General features: G+C 39.7%; 1 protein-coding gene and 1 non-coding gene across 6 annotated transcripts; both read right to left on the bottom strand.

The window, feature by feature from the left end:
• Nucleotides 1–490: 490 nt before the first annotated feature.
• KATNA1 (katanin catalytic subunit A1) lies at nucleotides 491–20,744 on the bottom strand. 5 transcript variants are annotated; one of them, XR_010988972.1, is made up of 12 exons: nucleotides 16,820–16,904; nucleotides 15,886–16,060; nucleotides 14,396–14,553; nucleotides 11,071–11,254; nucleotides 9,412–9,533; nucleotides 7,969–8,074; nucleotides 7,445–7,603; nucleotides 6,236–6,362; nucleotides 4,559–4,693; nucleotides 4,182–4,308; nucleotides 3,084–3,270; nucleotides 731–819 (listed from the first exon to the last, which is right to left on the bottom strand). XR_010988972.1 is itself a non-coding variant. In XM_068152144.1 (11 exons), exons 2-11 carry the CDS (start codon nucleotides 16,054–16,056, stop codon nucleotides 621–623), a joined length of 1,488 nt encoding a protein of 495 aa, XP_068008245.1. In that variant the 5' UTR covers nucleotides 16,057–16,060; nucleotides 20,639–20,744; the 3' UTR covers nucleotides 491–620. The 5 variants fall into 5 exon arrangements, 4 of the variants coding, with proteins under 4 accessions (XP_068008245.1, XP_068008253.1, XP_068008262.1 ...); XM_068152144.1 differs by lacking the exons at nucleotides 3,084–3,270; nucleotides 16,820–16,904 and adding an exon at nucleotides 20,639–20,744 and having other exon boundaries at nucleotides 491–819; XM_068152152.1 differs by lacking the exons at nucleotides 3,084–3,270; nucleotides 16,820–16,904 and adding an exon at nucleotides 20,635–20,741 and having other exon boundaries at nucleotides 491–819.
• A 274-nt stretch (nucleotides 20,745–21,018) lies between these two features.
• On the bottom strand, nucleotides 21,019–21,089 carry TRNAG-GCC (transfer RNA glycine (anticodon GCC)). Its single transcript has one exon. It is a non-coding gene; the product is annotated as a tRNA-Gly (tRNA).
• Nucleotides 21,090–23,063: the final 1,974 nt, after the last annotated feature.

Below are 23,063 nucleotides of genomic sequence, written 5' to 3'. Positions count from 1 at the left end.
GGATGTATTTTAACATTCCTTAATAAAGAAGTAATGATCTTGCCTTTTGCTTAAACTTCAGTTGAATCTATTGACTCTTAGCAGTCCCAGGGTTGCTATTCTAAATCTCAGCCTTTGTACAGGTGTTTTGTTAATACCTCAGAAAGAGGCTAAGGGTAGAGTTCTCTAGGTATATAGAAGTGGCTGGAACGGTTTGAATGTTTGCTGATACAAATAGGAATCCTGCTTCAAAAAGAGGCGTCAACAGTACCTAGCGCTCCAACCTATACAACTAAATGTTAAACTACAAAATCTGGTTCAGCCTCAAACTTCTGGCCTCAATAACAATCAAGTGTCTTGTAATAGCTGCTTTTCAAGGGTAAACCTTTTGATGCAAGAGTACAACTATTAAGTAATTTTAAAGTGTTGAAGATCAAAGCAGGTATCAGTGTCTTTCACATCTGAGAAGAATGGGTAACTTTTGAGTTGGTTCAAAGAGAGCTAGAGAGAATTTGCATTTTAAAAAAAAGATTTATTTAGACATCTGTTGCTCTTAAATTACAAAAGTAATTGCACTGACACTACTTATTACTTGTAAAGCTGTTTTAAGATGTAAAGTGGCTTCTTCAAGACAAGACAGCTCAGCAAGATCCAAATTCAACTATCCATTTCTCGTATTTCTCAATGTCCGCAGCAGATACAGATTTAGAAACTTTCTTCAAAGCTATTTCAAAGTCTTCCATTGTTGTTGGCATGTGCATCTCATCTCGGGAAAGATTCCTTATTTCTTCTGGTGTCAAGCCTTCAATGCGCCTTCTCATAGCCATCAACGAGGCATCTCTGCCAAGCATGCAAAAATAAATCCAAGTTACTCAATACAGATGGTGAGTTATGTTGGTTGAAAGGCTCAACACAGCATTCCAGTTAGGCTGTTGCATTCAAACAGATACAGTGAGGAAAGGGAAGATCTCCAATTGCTTGTGCAACCTACAATACCATGCTATCAAACATGGATTTACCCTCACTGGATCACTGAATAGCTCCTATTCATAGGCCAGGCAAAAGTGGCAAAGAGTGACTGGTTTATCTGATGCCACTGCATGCCTATGATGCAGCTGCTGCTTATGGTAATTTTAAAAAGGAACCAGGCAAACTAATGGCTTCATTCCTCTGACATACAGACAAAGCAGCTAGGTATTTTTACTGTTTCCTGGTCCAAATAGTAATCCCACTTCAAAGACACAGGTGTCAACAGTACTTAGCTCCAACCTGTACATTCCCAGCTAAACATTAGCCTACAAAGTGTGTCCAGACGGTAGCTCCTCAAACTTCTGTATTGTCTTTATAAACGTGTGCTTTGCTTGCCGCACTAAGTTTGACTGCATTAGGATTTCAACAAGAATAGCAGTAGGTGATGAGCTGGCAAGGTGACAAACTGGTAACAGTGAGAAGACTAAAGTTCCTGACAATTCTTTGGTATACAGCTTATATATCTTATTTTGCTACTTCTTCTGTCTAGCAGTACAAGAGATGGGAAGATTATCCTGGTGATACCACAACAGTGTATTAATGGGTGAAAACTCATAAAAACCCAACCTTATACATTGTTTCCTAGGAAGATTTAGAAAGCTGGTTTCAACATGTTCTGTTTCCATTCTACCCCCTCCCAGTAAAGGAAACCACAACAGACTCCTGAATTTACTAAGTTAGCAATTAGAATGTCAAAATAACCCCCCAAAAAGTTGCTTTGTTTAACTGCATCTTAGTCAAATATCACCATGCTTTTCTGTCACATCATCATTTGTGAACTAAGAGCCAGCATTCCACAATGGGCTGTGGGAGCATCTAGTTTGCTTCCAGAAAGCAGTTTACAACAAACCAACCAACCAAACAATAAACCCCACAAAAGCAGCCCACCCACCCAAATAAGCACCATACCTCAACACACCCATAAAATTCAAGTACAGCTGCACCACTTTCTCCTGAAAAGTCATTTTAGTGACAGTGTTTCCAACATTAATTCTCAGTGCTTTCTCAAGCCTGGAGAAGCAGCAATACTACATTCAAAAAGTAAGAAGCCACCCACTGGAACCCACAGGGGAGTCAGTTCCCTTACAATCCACTCAAAGCGAAGTCAGTTCATACACACACCTGATGTGCAATCGCCATTTCCCCCTTGTATTTGAAAAATAAACTCTCGCCTTGGTTTCCCACAGCTAATATGCCAGCTGTTAGGAAGTGTACTGTTACCTCTGACTGCTTTTCACTTTGGCTCAGCAAACTTTGGATTTCACCTCTGATTCTTCAAGAAAGGAGAACAATTTAAGCGAACTGCAGTGCTCAGTTCTTTTTTTTCTTAAATTATGCCTGTGTCACTAGCAAGGACTATTAAGAGTCTGCAAGTTTGAATGTTACTATGCTTATATAATGCGAGTCTGAAAATGCAAAAGCATTTTAAAATCAGCCACGTGCCTTTTTTTTCCTGAATGTAAATGAAACAATCATGTCTAAGATCTGGTTTTCCTGACACCATTAACAAAGTGCAAACAGACAGGCTCATCTGGGTACTTTCTTAGTAATTTCAAATCACACACATCCAAACCCCAGTTACTATTCCTGGTTGCTGCCACCTCAGTCATCTTGAAGATTGCCACAAATTAAAGACTCCTCTGTTTCTTTGTGGGCTGCTTTTGCATTTGTTTGCTTTGCTTACTTCTGTTGGGAGGGGCTTTTTTAAAATATTACTTGTGCAAATGGACTTTGATTAAAAACCACAAAGCAATTCTGTGTGTGTGCATACCTATATGAAATTTATCGACCAAAGTTACAAGTATTCTGACTTTTCAACACCTGTACTGGTATCCAGGATAAAATTAATTACAAATGACACATACTGAATAGACCAGAGGAGACAAATTGCAGCTCATGTGCAGAAAGCAGAAGACCAGATAAATTCTCATTCATTTAACATGAACATATTACCACAAACTCCTTTCAGAGCACAACAAACACCAAGACTGAACAAAAGAACACCACAAATTCATCTCACAAACCTAAAAATGAAACAAAATCTGCACAACACTGATTCAGAGCAACTAACATACCATTATTTTCCCAGACACTGTGTAAGGTTGGTTCACGAAATAGTACTGAGGCTTCAAACTCTCGGTTCAGCCTTAAGCAACTCTGCTGACAGAGCCTTTGGTGACAGTTTTGCGTACAGACTACTGGCATTCATCCCTGCAGCACAGCACACTGTCCTCTCAGCTATGCTGACAAGTGTTTGCAGAGCTGTATTAGGAATCAAGGCAAGAAATGAATCTGCATTTAAGGAAAGTAATGAGGAGGTTGTTTTAATCTTGAACAGTTCTCTTATCCTGTTCAAAGAACAGCCCCACAACAGTGGCAGTAGCACAATCAGGAGCTCAAGCCTTGCACTGCCACACACTTCGGCACTACCTCCAAAGCCTGAAAACAGTTACACAGGTGCTTATTAGATGACAACAGCATCTTATTAGTCTCTTAAAAGATCTGTCCTTTCCTTCCCCCTTTGCAAGTTTTGAAAGAAAAGAAAGATTGGAGGGAAGGGTTAGAACATATTTTTAGTTGATTATTTCAGGAATCCAGTTTACAGACTATGTCTGCAAAAGACTGTATACAAACAATACTGAGGAGCTGGAAGGAAACTTAAGTCAGCCTCATCACTAAAGCCAATGTGCTGAGTACAAAGCTCTCCTCCTGTCACACAATACTGCTTTACCTTTTCTGTCATGACAGAAGAACGTGCCACATTTTCCCTTTAATTATCCTGGCCTCTGCCACTATCACCTCACACACATAAGATGTTCTGCTGAAGTAGTATAACCTCAGTGGAGTGACTTGCAACTCTACAAGTTAAAGCCTACCATCCTGTGGATATTCCTCATGCAAGGAATTTAGTGTATGTTAAAGAACACAGAATTTTACCTAAATCATACCTTGCTTAGATTACTGTGTTGCAACTGCTCTTTATCATCATTATTGCATGAAAAGATAAAATGGAAACCCAGGTAAACATTAATGAAGTATTTAAACTTTTAGCCATACATCTAAGTTACAGTCTGGTTTTATCCAACAACTTTAATCATGTAAATGAGTTACTTTATGAATAGTTCTCAAGAGTTTGTAGCAGCAGTAACACAAATGATGCAATTTTAACATACCTGCATACATTGGTAATGTCTGCACCTGAATAACCTTCCATTTTCTCAGCTATATTTGCAAGGTCAACATCATCAGCCAGTTCCAACTCTCGCAGATTTATTCTTAGGAGCTCTTCTCTACCTTTTGCTAATCAAAAAATAGAAAATTGAGTCTATACCATTTGCTTTTGGAAGACAAATAATAAACTGAAAGACAAGAGGGGAGAAAAAGGACGCTGTTCTTGCTACAAAGGTAAATGTTCAGTGTTTAGATTTAACATGGGCCTGAGTTAGTAAATTAATTTGCACACCTGTATCAATTAGATTTTTAAATCAGATGATCAAAACTACAGGAATATTGATAAAGTTTAGATCAACCCTCTCCCAGATCTTCATACCTGATGGTAAAGGAATGTAAATTCTCTTTTCTAGTCTCCGTCTTAGGGCTTCATCAATATCCCAAGGAAAATTAGTAGCAGCAAGTACCATGACCATCTTGGAAGGGTCATCATTTTCAGTAGCTCCTCCAACACCTGCATTGGAGAAAAGTAAAACCATATGTATGTTTAGTGAGATCTCATGTACAGAGGGAACAACGTCCACAATTGCATAATATTAAGAGAGCTATGCCGTTGCAGTCTAGTGAGCCCGTGTGCAAGAGAATTGCTAAGTGCAACAGAGTTCAGCTTTTCATCTACACAACAGCCTGCAAGTGAAAAGCTCAGCAAGTTTCTATCATGGCTGGAACAGTTTTACAACAGTTTTTCATATTTCTGACATCACATTGTTTGAATTTTCACATCAACATCTTGTAACAACTCATAAGGAAAAACCACCAAGGCCCCACAATGCAAACCCAATCACCACACCAAAAAACAAACACATCGCCCCCTCAGCAGTATTCACTAACAGCCATGCCAAAGCAGCATCAACTTCCCTGCAAAGTTTCTTCACTTCTGAATTCAGGCTAAATATTTCACATGTCAGGTTAAATTTTTACAAACTACTGAGATGTATGTTTAAATGTAGCGGACTGAATCAGAGCTTCTCAGAGGCAGAGAGAATACCTCAGTCTCTAAAGTACTGTGAAAGAGCTGCTGTATGAAGAAGTTAATTCCATTAAACTTGCTGTTCTCTGCATTTACTATTTTCTGCTTGTAGGACTGGGCTGTGGAGTAGCCACTGTACCTAGTTCGCCTGAAAATCTGCATACGACACACCTTTTATGAACACTCAAGTAAAAGGACTTCAAACAGTTGTTACTAATAAAATTAGCTTAGGTACCTGAGTTATGAGAACAGTGTTACAGCTCGGCTGCTATTTAGAGACAAACATAAAAGGGTATCAACATCAGAGAACCAGAAATAAATATACAAATCTTCTGACTCATGGGATTCTATCACATATTATTCCATAAATTAGCTCTTTTCAGTCGCTCCTTTGCCTCTCCCTGCTAACCAGAGTATAAGAGGGATGCCTTTGTAGCAGCTTTGCACAGTGTTACCTATTTTTTAAACATTGATGTTTAGTGAAATATTGACCAAATAGCTATAATGAACTCAGTGTTTTAAAAACAAAACCCAACTCTCCCAAACACTTCAATGCCTCCATTTTTTATTTGTATCTTTACAAGAGGAAAATAAGTGATGCTAAAGAAATTAAGTGTAATCATTGCCTTTGAAGTTTAAATTGGAACAGGTGACAGCTCTTTTGAGCCACTTTTTACCTGATTATGGAGAAATGAGCAATATCTAGATACAGATTGAAAAAAAATCAATTAATACAATGTTTTGGAACTGAAGAGGAGAAAAAAGTATTTTCCACTGAATCTTAATTATTCTGGGTCAGCAATAAAAGGTCATTACTCAGATGCTAAGTGATTGTTAAATAATTGGTATCTTTTCTCCTTCCACTCTGACAGTTCCAATAGTGCACTTCTATCTTTTCACCCCAATTTTATGTAAGGTTTTCAAAAAGATTTCTTCTGAAGAATGAAGTTTTGATCTTCTCTTTTTTTCCCCACCCTCTCACAAGCTTCCTGCAGTCCAGTAGTTCCCAGCAATCAGGTTATTTACCATCCATTTGAACTAGCAGTTCTGCCTTCACACGTCGACTAGCTTCGTGCTCCTCTGACGTTCCCCTGCGACTACAGATAGAGTCTATCTCATCAATAAATATAGTTGTTGGAGCATAAAATCGAGCCTAAAGAAAGCAAAAGATCAAGCAGAAACTGAAATGGCAGCATACTCACATTTAACAAACAGCAGCATATTCAGAGCTGCATAATGGCACATCTACCCCAATCAGCTGCTAATTATCAAACAATACCCAACCTTCCTCTCCTTGACCACTGCACACAACTATAGAGCAGATGTGCATTCATTAGAAACATCTGAGCAGACCAGTTTTTGGAAAAAGTATTGTATTTGTTTATGCTATAAGCAAATGTTTAATAAGCTAAATGCAGTTTTACACATTAGGAGTAACATTTATAGCTGTCAAAGTCATCACAGAATGCTTGAATAAGAACTCAAAGCTGGTATGAACATTACGCTAGCACTGAGATAAGGAACCTGTTCAGAGGCAGATCAACGGCAAAGTAACTCTAATCTTTCTGAAAACAAGAGAGATCAAATAACAAAAGCTATTTTCCTAAGATGCTGTCCCTTGTGTATGTGCAATTTTAATTGATATAGCATGGTATCAACTCATTTAGCATGATCAAACTTTATTGTAAATGATACTTCCTGACTTTTCTGACTTCTGTAATCACAGCTCTACTGCCCCCTTCAGTACTGGCCACTCTAGCTAACACTGCATGTAAACTTGGTAACAACCTGAAAAAAAGACTATGTATTCTGAGCCAATGTCAAGTCTTATATGCTCTGAAGCCAACTACAATTTGGAGGTCCACTTATTTTATGAACAAACAAGAAAACCCACCCACAACAAGGAACAAAACATGCATAGCCTAAGGAAAGTTCTTACCCAGAAAGTAATTAAATTCCATCTCCAGTCTACAGCATTCATCAGCTTATAGTGAGCTATGTCTAATGTAACAAGCCAACCCTGAAAATAGCAACAACCTCATTTTTCTGCATTTATAAAGCTATTTAGGAATCAATCAGATCTTGAATGTACATGTCCAGATCAGAAAGCCCTGAAGTTTCAGAAACCTGGAGAGCTGTTTATGTATGCTGTGAATTCTAAACTATGGCAAGGCTTCACTTGTTGCAGAAGCAATTCCACTTATCTCACTATCTAGGCTAAGAAACTCTAATCACCATTTCAAACAGTAGACGAACAAGTTTCTCAGATTCTCCCCTGTATTTTGAGGTAAGTGTGGAAGAAGAAACATTGAAAAAAGTAGTCTTGCATTCTGTGGCTACAGCTTTTGCCAGAAGGGTCTTTCCAGTGCCAGGAGGACCAACCATCAGCACCCCCTATTAAAATGAAGAAGAACAGTTTTTAGTGTAAGTATCAAAACACAGACAACTACATTATTAAACCAATTCTAAAATACTAAAATACTAGAGGGAAACTTCTCCTTACAAAGTTATTCAAAGCTAACCAATTAATTACTACTGCTTATTTGCAGCAACATAGCTGAAGACAGAGTGGATTTATCTGGATGACATCTTTATTTTCTTAGTACTTTTACCATAAACAGCATTATTAAAAAGCTAAAATAATTTAAATAAACCCTAGAACACCTGAAATTTCCTGTTCCATCAAGATCCAATCTCAGAATCCTACTCATGATTACATTTACATTACATTACATAAATGATTACATTTATTTTCATACCTTCCACGGTCTTCTAATTCCCTTAAAAAACTCTGGCATCCACATTGGTAAAACTACAGCCTCCTTAAGCAACTTTTTGGCTTCCACCAAATCAGCAATGTCATCCCTGTCAAGAATGGAAAGTTATTTGACAGTTTCAGACAGGCTGCAAAAGAATCAGTCCACAGCTGAAAACAATATGCAATTAAACTTACTGTTATGTAACAGCTCTTTCATAATTCAGGAAAATGAGCTAGATTTATTTATGTTCTAGCGGCAAAAGCTTATGACAACTACATTGACATACAGCTGGTAGATTCCAGTTGGATGCTAAAGCAATGAGACACAGCAATTATTTCTCTAGAGCACCATCGTTCTTATTCACAGATAGAATAAGGAGAATATGGCAAGTTGGTTAAACTTCTGCTCACTAGAGATGATGCTTTCTTCTTTTGCAGAGAGGTTGGCTGTCCCTGAGACATGTATACCAGCTTTCACTGTTACAAGAACAATTTACAGAAGACTAGTAAAGGGAGCTGAAATAAAAAGAGCCGTTAGAATTCTTTTTCAGAGTTACAAATGTATTAATTCTTAGATATTTTACAGGCTGGCTTTATTTTCTTGAGGGCAGCTCTCACGGCATTCCACTTCTCAGCATGTGCCCAAGTAATAGCTTGGTTTCAAAACATATCTATATAACTAATTTCAAAGCTGAAGTTGTAGTTTAAGATTCAATATAAAAACTGAAACATGTGTTTACATACTAAACTGAAATACATGACAGTTGCAAGTATATAGTTGTTTGTTCAGGTTTGGGTTTTGGGATATTTTTAAAGCCTGCTTCATTTGCCAAAAGATTTTTTGCTTGTTTAATCCTCATAAAACCACCTAAGCTAGGAAATATTTGGAATACAAAGCAATCTTTGTATAAGGTTTAATATTTAACACATTTATGTAAAGGTACTGGCACATGGCAGTCACATCACATCCAGCAAGATTTCAAAGGGTTCCTATATTGACATAACTTCTTTGTTAATCGTTTTTCTATCTCGGTATGCTCCTAGGTAGCATATGAAGAGACGCTGGCAGACACTAGAACCTTACATCTTGCAAAAGAGTATCTCAAAAAATTACTTCAGGACTCTTAGAAAAGTTTGAAAAGCTTTGCATAGTCAGGTTGGGTGGCACTTTGAGCAATCTGATCTAGGGAAAGACATCCCTGCCCATGATAGGGGGTCGGACTAACTGATCTTTGAAGGTCCCTTCCAACCCAAACTATTCTATGAAGCTATGAGTGGAAAACAAAAATTCTAAGAATATTCAATTACACAAGAAGTTTACTTGCCTATTTAATGGGTGAAGAAAACATGTAGGTACTTTTTATATGTAAGCATATGCTAGAAGACTTCACTCTTGTCACACCATGTAAGGTAGAAAACAACTGGCAGCACTATTCAAACTTACCATCGAATGTTTGGGTTCTGAGAAATGATGTCTCTTTCCAACGCTTCTACTAAGTCTTTATCATATCCAGTACTATCAAATTTCTTTGGTTCAGGCTCTGAAATCTCAGATGTGGATTTGTTCTGCATATAAAAGATATAACAGTGTAAATACATAACAATGGTTATGCTACCAGTGGATTTTTTACAAGTCCAGAGCAACAATATACTTCTAGAAGGTAACAATATAAACCAGCAAGAAAAATTTAAAGTATCCATAATTACTGCTACACTGCAGGATCAATGTAGTTCACTCAAACTTCTGTACTGCCCTGCTCCCACTTCCTTCTCTCTAAAGCCAACATGCTGTACTGTTGCACTTTGTTTTAGAAGGTAATCAAAACAGCATATACCTATCCCAGTGTTCACCTCGTGTCCCACAGAAATCAAAAACTCAGACAGTAGCTGGATAGGCGAAAATGACACATGAGTCTGGATCAGAAAGTGTCACATTGAGCTACAGCATCTCAAATCCTTTAAGTGTCACAAATTTACCATATATATGGGACAAAACCCAAAGCATATGTAGGATGCTCAAAGGTGGTCTGCAGGAAAATCACAGAAGTAAAAAAGAGCTAATTAATTGATAGAGAAACATGGACAAGATATTTAACAGCAACCACTGGTGATGACAGAACAACTGTTAAAAAGAAAGACATCCTGTCTGTGTGTAGGTATATCCTTAGGGAGAGAGGACTATCATTCAAACACAATGTAATTTAGCTCCTAGTAAAAGTAGTACCTTACACAAGTAAACAATTCCACCCTTGTAGTTTATGCTATACCCACAAGCCATGACATCTTGCCACATGTGGTAGTTTTAGCTTGTAAATACAGCTTAATTTGCTTCTAACTGAGTTGGTCTGGCTTGAAAGTTAATGCTGGGGGAAACATCAACCCACTACAGCACAACACAGGGTTGCTGAAACTAACAAACTATTACATAGATATTTCATTAATTCAGAGTCTTCAGTATGATCTCTTACTCTGGTCATCAGCTAAATTTATGGACATCAGAGCACAAGTGAAAAATAAAGCACTCTGATTGCAAAGAACAGATCACAGATGATAAATAAATCTCTCTCAGAGTATGTTGGGGGTTGGTTTGTTTTAAACTGAAAAGAATTTGAAGCTCATACCAGATCTCAACAAAATAGTAAGTAAAGGTTCCCTGTTAAGATTTATTTAATCTTGAAATGCTTTGAACAGGTGAGTCAATTGCAAGCTAAAACATATGAAAGCAACTGAAGGACCAAGGATATTCCATTTGAATGAGTTCCATCAGGGTCTGTTTCAGTAATTCGGTGGTATAACTTTAAACAACTATTTGCAAGTTTCAGTAAACAATGCTGCATTTACCAGATCACTCCCAGTTTGTTTGTTTAGATTTTTCTAATTAATTCATCATGGTAAAGCAAAGATACCTTATAAGCTGAGATACACATCACTGTGCTGACTCGAACAAAACAAATATTTTTTAGCTATCTAATTTTACAATACAGACTCACAGAATGGTAGGGGTTGGAAGGGACCTCCAGAGATCATCTGGTCTGGCCTCCCATTCAGTATTAAGAAAGTAAGACTGAGTTTCTTAATTTCGCCAATTAATTAGCAAGCTTACCTTTTCCTCTCTTCCTTTATTTTGCTGGTCCTTTTTCTCCCGGCCGCGGACTGCCTTCCCTTTATCGTTGGGATTTCGAGAGGATGGACGGTGAGGGCCTCTGACAGCTGCACTTATACGATTATTGTGACCTCTGCAATCACTGCACTGAGCAGACTGACGTTTTCTGGGTCCTGGTGAAGTTCTAATTAGTTGTAACACATGCAAAAAAGCCTTAGTGCAAAGTCACTGGTAAGTACTACATAAACAAACCCAGTAGTTACAAACTGAAGAATTATTTTGCTCAAGATAAAAATGTATACATCAGAAACAAGACAGGTATTTTTAGATAGTCATTAAAATTCATTTTCCCTTTGTTTGAAGCTCAGGGATCCTTTGCTTAACGAGCCCCTTGCTTTGCATATTTCATAACTAAAATTAATCCCAGTATTATGGAGCTTAGAAACAAAAATTTAAACAGAATAAAAACCCCCAAACAAACAGAAAATAAATAGAAGTCCCATCCCAGTATATTTTCTTCCTAGTCACAATGATCCTTTGTTTCCTAGCCAAAGAGATTGAAAGGTGTTTTTGGAATGACAGTTGTATTTTCATAGTATCATAGTACCAGTCAGGGTTGGAAGGGACCACAAGGATCATCTCATTCCAACACCCCTGCCATGGGCAGGGACACCCCACACTAGATCAGGCTGGACAGAGCCTCATCCAGCCTGCTCTTAAACACCTCCAGGGATGGGGCCTCAACCACCTCCCTGGACAACCCATTCCAGGGCTTCACCACTCTCATGGTGAAGAACCTCCTCCTCACATCCAGCCTGAATCTCCCCACCTCCAGCTTCATTCCATTCCCCCTAGTCCTATCACTACCTGAGATCCTGAGAAGTCCTTCCCCAGCCTTCCTGTAGACCCCCTTCAGATCCTGGAAGGCCACAATTTAGGTCACCTTGGAGCCTTCTCTTCTGCAGACTGAACAGCCCCAACTCCTTCAGTCTGTCCTCATAGGAGAGGTGCTCCAGCCCTCTGATCATCCTTGTGGCCCTTCTCTGGACACGCTCCAGCACCTCCACATCCCTCTTGTAATAGGGGCTCCAGAACTGGACACAGTACTCCAGGTGGGGTCTCACCAGGGCTGAGTAGAGGGGGAGGATCACCTCCCTCGACCTGCTGGCCACACTTCTCCTGATGCAGCCCAGGATCTGATTGGCTTTGCGGGCTGCAAGTGCACACTGAGAGCTCATGTTGAGCTTCTTGTCCACCAGCACCCCCAAGTCTCTCTCCTCAGGGCTGCTTTCCAGCCAGTCCCTGCCCAGCCTGTATTTGTGCCTGGGATTGCCTCGACCCAGATGCAGGACCCTGCACTTGCTCTTATTGAACTTCATGAGGTTGGCTTGTGCCCACCTCTCCAGCCTGTCAAGGTCCCTCTGGATGGCCTCCCTTCCCTCCAGCGTGTCTGCTGCACCACACAGCTTGGTGTCATCAGCAAACTTGCTGAGGGTGCACTCAATGCCACTCAATTTTCACTTCCTTTTCATTTCTTAGGAAAGAAAATATATATGAGGGCTCCAGCTGTTTGAAACTAGACTACTTTTAGAAGTACAAATAAATCAGTATCATGACTGGTATTAGGGATTTACTTTTTAATTCAATTTCTTCCACGTACAAATCCATTACTTTTAAGGAGTATACTCCATATGCTTTTTCAAGGGGCCTCTGTAAAATTCCAAAATTAATAATTTATTGGTCAAGTTTAAGTTCAGGGATATTTTTAGAGAATAGAAAATGGAACACTGATCTGGAAGGTGTTTACTTGAGCTAGAAGATTCATTTTGACACATTATTCAAGTTAACAGGATCCAATACCTTCATAACAATTGTCTTTGATTCACAGCAGCCAATTTGTCAGAACTGTACACACCTCTTCAGAGTGAAATGCATATTAAGCAACATAACTATGATAAGATGATAAGTATTACAATCCTTTCACCCTCCAGGTGGAGTACCAACCTCTAGCTTTGTTTCTGCATACCTAGCCACCTCTGAATTCCACCCTGAAGCTCAATATAGAGGAATAGTGTGAATAAACATCTAATTTCCACCTAAATTTGTGAGCTATGTTATCTCCATATAGGAATTTACTGTGGTTATCCCAATTCAACATGTCCTGAGTTTTTACTGTGGCTTTTCCATACTATCACTACTCAGTACTTCACCATCTGGCAAGAAAACAGAAATGGTTCTCTCAAACCTTGCATTTTTTGGGAAGCATGAGTTCTTCACCAGAAAGTTTCAAAACATTAGAAGAGCTCTGCTTCCCTGACTATTCTTCCAGAAGTTTTGAATGAAATTGGCTAGCAGTGTTCCAAAGTCATCAAATGAGATAGGCAGAAACTGCATTCTCACACAAGGCCCATGTCTTTTGAAAGGCAGGCTTAAAATAAACCAGCTAAAATAAAATGTAAAAATGTACCCAAAAAGACTGAAGTTATCCTTCTGCAAGAAACACCTTGCAAGTTCAAAACCTCAGAGAACAGTTTGACAGCAGTTAAGCTGATCTAACCGGCACTTTCTGTCAAATTAACCAGTTCAGATAGGTAATCTCAGGAAAATCAAACCAAATCAAACCAACAACAAAAGCCAAACACAAAACACTCGTCCCCCGTAACAATGTCTATTTTCACCAGTTTAGCGTTCTGCAGCTGCTAACAATGCCAACAAGGACAAAAGTGAAAAATAGTCAAGACAGTGTGGAGGGTAGGACTGTCCTTTTTAGCAGTGGTTACACTGCTAAACCACACTGCAAGGTGTTCAATACACAGACATTAACCTACTATAATTTAAAATTACTTCTGAAGAAAGGCTTGGCTGCAGTTGCTTGTTCCCACCCCTCAAGCTTGTGCTAGCCTAACTGGTCAGTTCATGAAAGACATCAGGGAATCACCTTGCTGTTCAAGGTGGAATCACCTTGAACTGAACTTGGGACATTCCTAGATTTTATTGTTACTTTGATAATATGTCTTCATCCTTTTCATATTAGCTACATGCAGAATAATTTTCAAGTTGATGAGAACACCAACTCAGGACTAGAGGCTTCCACAGAATGGCAAGTTTATCTTAACTCAGGGGGAAAAAAAACAACAAACCAACCAACCCACCAAAAAAAATCCCACAAGATAAAAGCTCCAGAACATTCTGAAGCAGGCTATCTCCTCCACCACAAATGGTAACAAGCTCCTGGTATATTACACACCTAGAAACATTAACATATTGGAGTCAAGACACATTGGCCTTGATACCCATTGTTTTAGGTCTTCAGGTTTCCTCTTACCTTCGTTCAGCAGGAACTGGCAAAGACCAGACCTCTGCATCATGAGCTGGTAATTCTTGCTGTGAAGCTTTCAATGGAGTACTGTCTAGTTTAAAACTCTCTAGTGTTTTCATTATATCTTTCACATGCTTAGCTTCCACGCTTATCTCCTGCCAAACCTGATAAAAAAAAAATTAAAAGAAAAAAAAAAGGGAAAAGAGAAAAAGGCAAGTAATTTTGTAACAGTCCTCTGTTCAAGCCTGTGTAATGGCTGGATGGATTCCACAAGGTCCCACAAGCTATCCAATTCTACTTCAACAGACAACAACGCACATTGGATTTTAAGAAGGATTTTCTGCCTTCCTTAGCACATTTGAAGAATACATAGATAGATTTTGGACTTAACACTAAACGGATTTTTGATACTGCTCCATATTAAACAAGCACGACAGAAAAAAGCCCAACTTAAGACCGAATGTCAATGAAAAACAACACCCTACAGTTTGTGTTAAAGATAAATTGTCATAGTAGCCACAACTCAAGATTTTTATTAAGGATCTGTGTCACACTGCTAAAACACTGAGAGGGAAAAAAGACTAAGCAAAATGACACCAGCTTAAACTTCAGCGTAAGAGTGGCACTGACTAGCAGGAAGATGACAAGGCAGAGTATACTGGCTTTCCAGGACCGCGTTCCATTGCCTGTTTTGTCGTTGTCATAAACACTTCAGTAAATCTATATAATAACAAAAAAGCCTCTAAGAATGTCCTGGTTTGAGTTAGAACAGAACTGATTCTGTTCAGTGATTTTACTTTTTCAGCTCAGTCTCCCCTCAGGAACTGCACTTTCTGAAATTAACATATTTTTTCCAACAGTGATTGCTTCTAGCAGTGCTAATACTGATGTTTCTAGTTAGAAGCAAGGATTGGTAAGCTCACTACTCAATCACATGTATTATGTTAGGGGTGCAGAGGCTACACCTCAGCTGATAAACTGACCAATGAGGTATTCCACTCTGTAGGTGTCATTTTTGGTTTAAAACTGAGGGATCGCAATGGTCAAAGTTTTCTTCTCCCTCTTCATCAACGGCTGGTGTCCAAGCAAGGCTCTGTCTGTTCTGCCTTCAGTCATGATCCACGAGTTCCAGAATCCAGCTCCTGAATCTGGTTCCCATCTGACACTTAGTTGGACCTCCTATCATCTGAGGGGTTGGGATTTTTTATTTTTTTTTTTTAGTTTTTAAAAAAATTAATTTTGTCATTACAGAACTTTAGTTTTCCAATTTGTAAGTCTCTCTCCCTTAGTTCTTTCCTCTTCCCTTTGGGATGGGAGAGGGAAAAATAAGAGAACATTCGTCACCCATTTAGTGGCTGACCCAGTCATAACCCTTGACCAAGAGCAGCATAGTTCATCAGAGAACAGTGTTTTCATACTTTTGCTTACCTTAAGAGAGGCAAGTTTTGCTATCTAAATGCTTTTGCCTCAAAATGTCACAGAAAAGTACTATTTACCTGTTGCCATTTCTGTTGCAAATAGGTATCTCTGACAGTGTAGAGGTACTTATTCATTTGGTCAAGAACTCCCTGGTAGTAGACCATTGCAGAGTCATAATTCCCCAACAAGGCATATTCACGGGCCAGCTTTACATTCTCACTGATCATAACAAGACTCATGTTCAACATGAAGCTGAAAAGAAAAAAAAAAAAAGGAAATACTGAGAAAAAAAATAAATCCCCAGATCAGAAGAAATTTGTGCAGCTCCTTTCACATGACCTCATTTGGCATATCAGAACATGGAAACAAACTGGTTAGAAAAAAGTCCTAGAACAACTGTTATCCTCATAGACCCATAATTGTTTCTCTATTACTGGAAATTGAACTCTTCATAGAATCGTTTCATGCAATGAAGACTGAAAAGCGCATACGAGATATGCGCATTCAAGCATACTGCTGCAAGCCTTCTGTGGCCAGCTTGCACGTTCCTATCATCTACATTTTTACACTTAAAAAGAAACTCCTTTGAAAATGTTGAAGCTGCTAAGTTATCACTGAGAGGTAAGGAAAGGCCACAATCAAATATTTAATGTGCAGCTACCCACTTTATTTAACATATTGTTCAAACCACACTACTTTTTTGTTTTAGGGTTTTTTTTTTAGCAAACATCAGGGACTGTAACCACTTCCACTTCATAGCATTAGCAGATTCTGTGCTTTTCAATTATTGATATAACTACAGTAAAAGTAGAGACAGTAGATTTAATTTTTGCAGTCATCACTGCCCATGGAGCAGTCATCCTATATTCTTATCTGTTACTTATATATCCCTTTCCCTTCTTCTCCAGGATATCTGCACTGTGTCCACTTGCATAACAAAAATTTCCCCACTCTCCTCCTAATTTACTAGAACCAAGCACAAACCCCATTAAAATAAGCAAATAAACATGCCTGCAAGAAAGCCGTCCTGCTCTCATTTCGGTACCTGTACCCAGCGCCAGTAAGAAGCACTTGCAGACATGCAATTAAAGCTAAGCCCTGGGATGAAGCATACTTGGTACAGATCAACTATTTAAGGAATGTAAGAGGTACTAAATTCACATGCGCAATAAACAGACTTAAGACTGAACACATTTCAAGACCAGGTCAGGGTCAAATTCAGACACATTATCAGAGGTTTCAGAAGCCACATTCTGCACACATCAGACAACCTATTGCTACAATAGATATCTAGAATAGGCTAAAATAGATTAGCCCTTCATTATGAAGTGGCTGCTAAGCACAAATTTTCCATTCCTTTTTCTTTTTTCTAAGTAATTTTATATGCTTGGACACACAGCTGATCCATTCCTAAGCCAACATAACCTGCTTTTTGCTTCTTTCCTCTTCCTACCCCAATAACCCTTGAAACAGATTGTTGCTGTGAAAAATTTCAGCCCAAACAGCAAAACTCTATCAGCTACAAAGCTGAAGACAGGCCTCTGACAGCCCACACCCATCCATGGAGAGGGGCCCATGAGGTTGAGCCCGGAAATCTGCTATCATAAGAACCTGCACTATATAATCTCACTCTGGCCAGAGTCTTGCTGAGCTGGCCACAACGTCTACAAGCTGATAGAGATAATGGGACCAGTGACTACAAAGACTGCTATATCCCAGGCTAATTAGGCTTTGGAGACACGGTTTGACTTGGGAATTTTGTTAGGTTTTACCTAGGGGAAAAAAAAAAAGCCTGCAGATGTTTGTCAAATGCCATATGGATCATCACACAGATATTACCAAAGTTTCCCCTGTCATATTTAGGAGCAAGCTTTTCCACTCCTGCTCATCCTACCAGATACACCTGTTTGCCTCTCCTGAGAATTCAAACTGATGACTAACACTACTGAAATCACAAGTTGAGCAAGATGCTAATAAAATCAAGTAATAGCAAGTTACTAAAGTTAAACTAGACTGTCAAATAGAGAGAATAGATAACTTTTTTTTTTTACACTAAATGCTGTAAAAACAATCCAGGGGGAAAAAAAGAATAGAAAAACAAACAAACACCACAATAACAACAAAAAACCCCAGCTTGTAAAAGTAACTTAGATCTGGAAATCTAAGGACTTAAAAGAAAATCCTACAAAGGCTAAGTCAGAAAGGTATGAAAGCTTGGGACCAAAACAGCAGTATCACACATACAAAAGTAAATATGATTTTCAGGTGACAGAAGCAGCAGAAGAACAAAAATAAGAAATGCCAGGAGTCTATCCATTTTAGCAGTGGCACTGAAAAGGCAAGAGAATTTAGCTTAAACTGGAAAAACAAGTAGTTTTTTGCTTCATGGTGAGCCATAAGAGCAAAGAGCTTGAAGTGTCTTCCAAACACAAACACTTGTGTACAAGAGGGGCAGAAAAAGCTGCTGGCTTTCCTTATGTGTGGACATGCCACTGCTGCTGCCACCTGAATGATGGCAGTGCTGGGAGCTGATACATTAAATGCAGTAAGTACCTGTAACTGAAAGTGCTGAAGCAGTTCCAAGGGGGGTGGCAATGGAGTCAAGAGTACTAATTTGAAACCAGATTAAAGTTTGCAGCAGAAAGTCATCCTAAACTGTGGCAGCTCAGCGTGCAACACTCATGCGGGAGAGGCGCGAATACACACAAACTCAGAATTAACCATACCTCAAGGAATTAAAAGCCCACAAAACTAATCCTTCACTAAATAATTTGAAAGTATTTACAAATGCTCAGTACTATCCTGTAACAGGATGTCAAAGCAGCAAGGCTGCACTTATCAGTTATGACCTTTCCAAGAATCATCCTCAGTGAAGTTACCAGTGTTCTACAGCAATTGAAACAGCAACAACCTCATAAAGTCTACAGTGAACAGGATACAGGGAAACTAACCCATACATTTTGTCTTTCTAGTTTAATTCCACACTGTGTACAGACACGCTTCACAATAGGAACACTCACTCTATACCAGTTGTGAGTACATATAGTTCTCTGAAATTAACACAATAGAACACCACAAATTAACTCAGCTCTAGCAACAGAATGCATTTTATCATTTGCTTCCAAATATCTAAAATACTTCTAGAAATTGGACCAGACCAGAGCATTGGGGATGAAACTTAGCAAAAGTTGAAGATACCTACAACTTTTGAGCAGGAGCCTTCATAACTTGTTTTTATACTTTATTTTGAATATAACAGCCTGATAATCATCAAGAAAACTCTGGGGATATGCCATGTTTTCCAGAATGACTTTAAGGAATTACGACTGTAAGTAATTCTGCTCACATTCATACATTAGAATTTGTGAAGCTATAACTGCACATATCTGAAACTAAATCAAATTTCATAAAGAAATCCCTCATGACTTTAAATAAAATAAAGAAGAGCTCAATGTGCAGATGTTGAGAGGGAAGTTATTCTGAGGGACCCATCAGGTACTCTGCTGACTCTGAGAACAGGACAAGGCATACAAAGAAAATACTTCCAAAGAGTCCTTCAGTGCAACCTTAGTGTCTGAACTAAGCCAAAGCTTGCATTCTGGCAGAATGTGCACGTTTCCATTATTTCAGCCGGCTATACAGGCCCTGACATCAAAGCAACCACACAAAATTTGGAAAGTTCTCTCAGCATGCCAGAATAGGAAAAAAAAATTAAAAATCCTAAAGTAACAGCTTTCAGGAACCAATTTTTACTGATGACACGGCGGCCTGTATCACCTCCAGCTTCCTTTGCAGCTTTAATATTCTTTCATAACATCCACTCATAGCAACATTTGGTATCAACAAGTGATGTGTTAATCACTCGGGAAAGAGAAGAGTTGCCAGACTTCATGGGATACTAAACAAACTGGTTCTCATCCATATATTGTATTTAACTGTAACGGTAGCAAAAGAAAAAGCACCAGCAACCATGAACATAACCATATCCAGCTGTTTATAAAAAAAAATCATAAACAATTAAAACCCCATTAGATACACTGTTGGTAGATGATTTTCTGTTTTCAAGGCTAAACCTTTCTAAAGGCTTTAAAAAATCATATTGCTTACTCTCCATTACATAGGGGCTGCATTCTTTTAGATGGCTAATGCTCTATTAACACATTTCTCAGAAAATTTAGAAGGCTCTGCAGCAGACTGAATATCCAGAATTGATGTCTATTACTTCTCTCTGAAAACTATAAAAGCTTAAGGGGGGGGGGGGGGGGGAAGGCAAAACAAACCAACCCAAACCACCCCAAACAAACAAAAAACACCAAAAAACCCTCAACCAACCCACAACAAAAGAGTAGAAGGGAGAAGTACGAACCAAAGTTCAGCACTTTAACCAGTACCACCAGCGCCGTAACACGGCAGCGAATCTAGTCTGGCTCCCCAGCGGCAGGGTGCTGAGCAGCCAAACACCTGCAGGCCTTGCGATGACTTTTGGGACACCATGGCGACGCCCCGTACGGCTCCGAGCACGTGTAAGCTACAGCAGCGGCCTGAGACCGACGAGCACGGTGCAATGGTCACAGGTGTCACGACAGCAAGCACTACGGCGACCAAAGCAGCGCCGGGTCCCTGGGCCGCGGAATAGCAGCCATAGCCTTTCTCCCTCCCAGCCGGATTAAGAAGTGTCCGGTTCCCCTCAGGGTGGCCCACGCCAGGCGGGGCGCGGGCGTCGCCCCTCGCCTCAGGCCGAGCAGGGGCAGCGCGCAGCCCCGCGATGCTCCGCAACGGCCAGGATGGAGGGCGGCTGCCGGGCGGAGAGGACCCTGTTCACTCACTTACTCCTCTTCAGAGTTCGGCCCCACGGCAACGGCGGCAGGTCCCAGCAGCCACGACCCCTCCGCTTCTTCCTCCTCCTCCTCCCGCAGCACTAACTCCACCTCCAGTCTTACCCGCCTCCTCCTGCCGCCGCCGGCAGTTTAAAGGCAAATCCGGTTGCGTCACTTCCAGCCTAGGAAAGCTGCAGTGTTTGCGGTAGGCGGGGGTGAAGGTCCGCGCAACCAGGCAGGCAGAATGCGAGTGTTTGGGGTTTTTTGCATTATCAGTTATAGCGATGAGACTTTTAAATATTTTTTTCAATCTGTAAATAATATAAATAAATGAAAAAAGAAGCCAGAGAGAACGAAGTTGTTGGGGGTGAAAAAAAAAAAAAAAAAAACCATTGCATTGGCCGGGAATCGAACCCGGGCCTCCCGCGTGGCAGGCGAGAATTCTACCACTGAACCACCAATGCTGACGATAAACTGTTTTCCCGCCTTGGTCAGTCGAACCTGACAGGCAGTGGGGGCTCCGCCTACGTCGCCGCTAGCGTTCAAACGGCCCGCCCCGACGGTTTGAAAGCCCGCGGATGAGGGTACCCACCCTGACGAGCCGAGCAGAACTGGGATCGATTCAGCCATTACTTTCCATAATTCACAAATACGAATTTTGCCTAACGAACAGTACGTTATCTCTTTTTACCGGCGTATCCGATACTCTGCGAGCGTCTTCAGCTCTTAAAACTATTACAAAGGGTGTTGCTCTGTGGAAGAAAACATCACACTGTACTACAGGGACTAGCAAAACCAGATGGCAGGCTCAGTAAACCACAGAAAGCGGTCCTTGAATATTGTGTCCCTGATGGAGCAGCAACCTACCGCCCATCGAAATAGATTCAGCTGCTCAGCAACAAATGGGCAAATGTACAACGGTCCATGAGGGTGAATTCCAGAATCCCTGCAGCATTAGGTCCACCTAAGGGGATCTTTTAATTAAATTTAACACATGCATTGTTACCCTTTTGCTCTTATATTTTTTACCCGTTTAAAATTGTTAAACGGACAGGTTTAGTCTATCCCTTTAATGACTGTCTGAATGTATAGAATCAGAATCATTTTGCTGGTGAAGACCTTCCATTAAGTCCAAACACTAACTACCAAGATTGGTGCTAAACTGTAATTTAAAATAACCATTCCTACGTTATTTTAAGAAAGCTGTGAATGAGGGTCTGTCGCTGTACCACATTACTTGGGTGAGAGCTGGAGGGATTACTTGAAAAATGGTGCTCTATTTCCACCCTGCTGTCCTACAAACCCAAGCTAGAACAGTTAGAATATAACACAATCTCTACCTGAAGACAGGGAGCCTGCAGCAGCAGCAGTTTCTGATGCACACTTAAAGAAGCAGACCTTCTTAAAGGCAATCTTCCCTCCTAAGGGGCATGACAGCTGTGAGATGCTGTTATATCACTCTTAAGGAAGAGCTTCATGATGCATACTTTATGTATCATAATTAAGATTTAATGATTTTGATGAAAGAGGCAGCAAAGAACAGGGAAAGAGCGCCAAGAAATTGAAGTTCACATTTTGATGTTCTATACTTTTGAAAACAAGTTACAAATACGAGATGACAACTAAGTACAGTATATTTATGCTATTAAACATATGCAGATTTTAAAATAATCAGTAGTGCTGTTGCAGCATGAAGGAGACTTGGGGTAAAGGGGTGTAAAGACAGAGGAAAAAATAAATAAGGCATTTGGGCAACTTATGTTTACATTTTGTATCTGATTAGCCAAAACAAACATTTTAATTTCTCACCGAAAGATTATATTTTTTTTTTATTACACTGGCAGGTGTTACACTACAGAAACTGACTCTGAGAAAACAAGAACAGTTTCTAGAACTCGGGAATACCACTGATTACCAGTACCTGGTAATTCAGGCTGTTCTGGCACTGACTGGAACAGTCAGCATAAAAAAAAAAACTGCATTCTTTTCCTATGAATATCAGGGGACTTAGAGATTATGATCCAAGCCACCATCACATAACCCTATAAAACCCAAACACGCCAATAATCATTCAGAGATCACATACCACACACGTAGCCGGACCACAGTTATACAGGGACCTGGCAAAAGGGGATGCCTGTGTCATGACAGAGAGATGAAATACCCGTACAGAATACGCAAAAGACTGGCAAGAAACTTATTATGGCCTTGAGATAATGCAACATTGTTAAATTTACTAACTAGGTATGTAATAAATGAGTAATTTGCTTAAGTGGAATTGTGCAGTGGTTTATGTATTTAATTGGAGGATCCAAAAGAATTGACAGTCAGAAGGATATTATAATACAAAAACCCCCATAATATGTACATATACACACATGGAATATCTATATAGATATATATAAATCCGTACACTTGAGTAGTGCCTTGATCAAGAG

This window comes from Melanerpes formicivorus, unplaced genomic scaffold, assembly GCF_026170545.1.
Source record: "Melanerpes formicivorus ecotype bairdi unplaced genomic scaffold, bMelFor1.0.p_v2 SCAF_2, whole genome shotgun sequence".
Taxonomy (NCBI): domain Eukaryota; kingdom Metazoa; phylum Chordata; class Aves; order Piciformes; family Picidae; genus Melanerpes; species Melanerpes formicivorus.
This window is presented reverse-complemented; position numbering and strand designations above follow the sequence as displayed.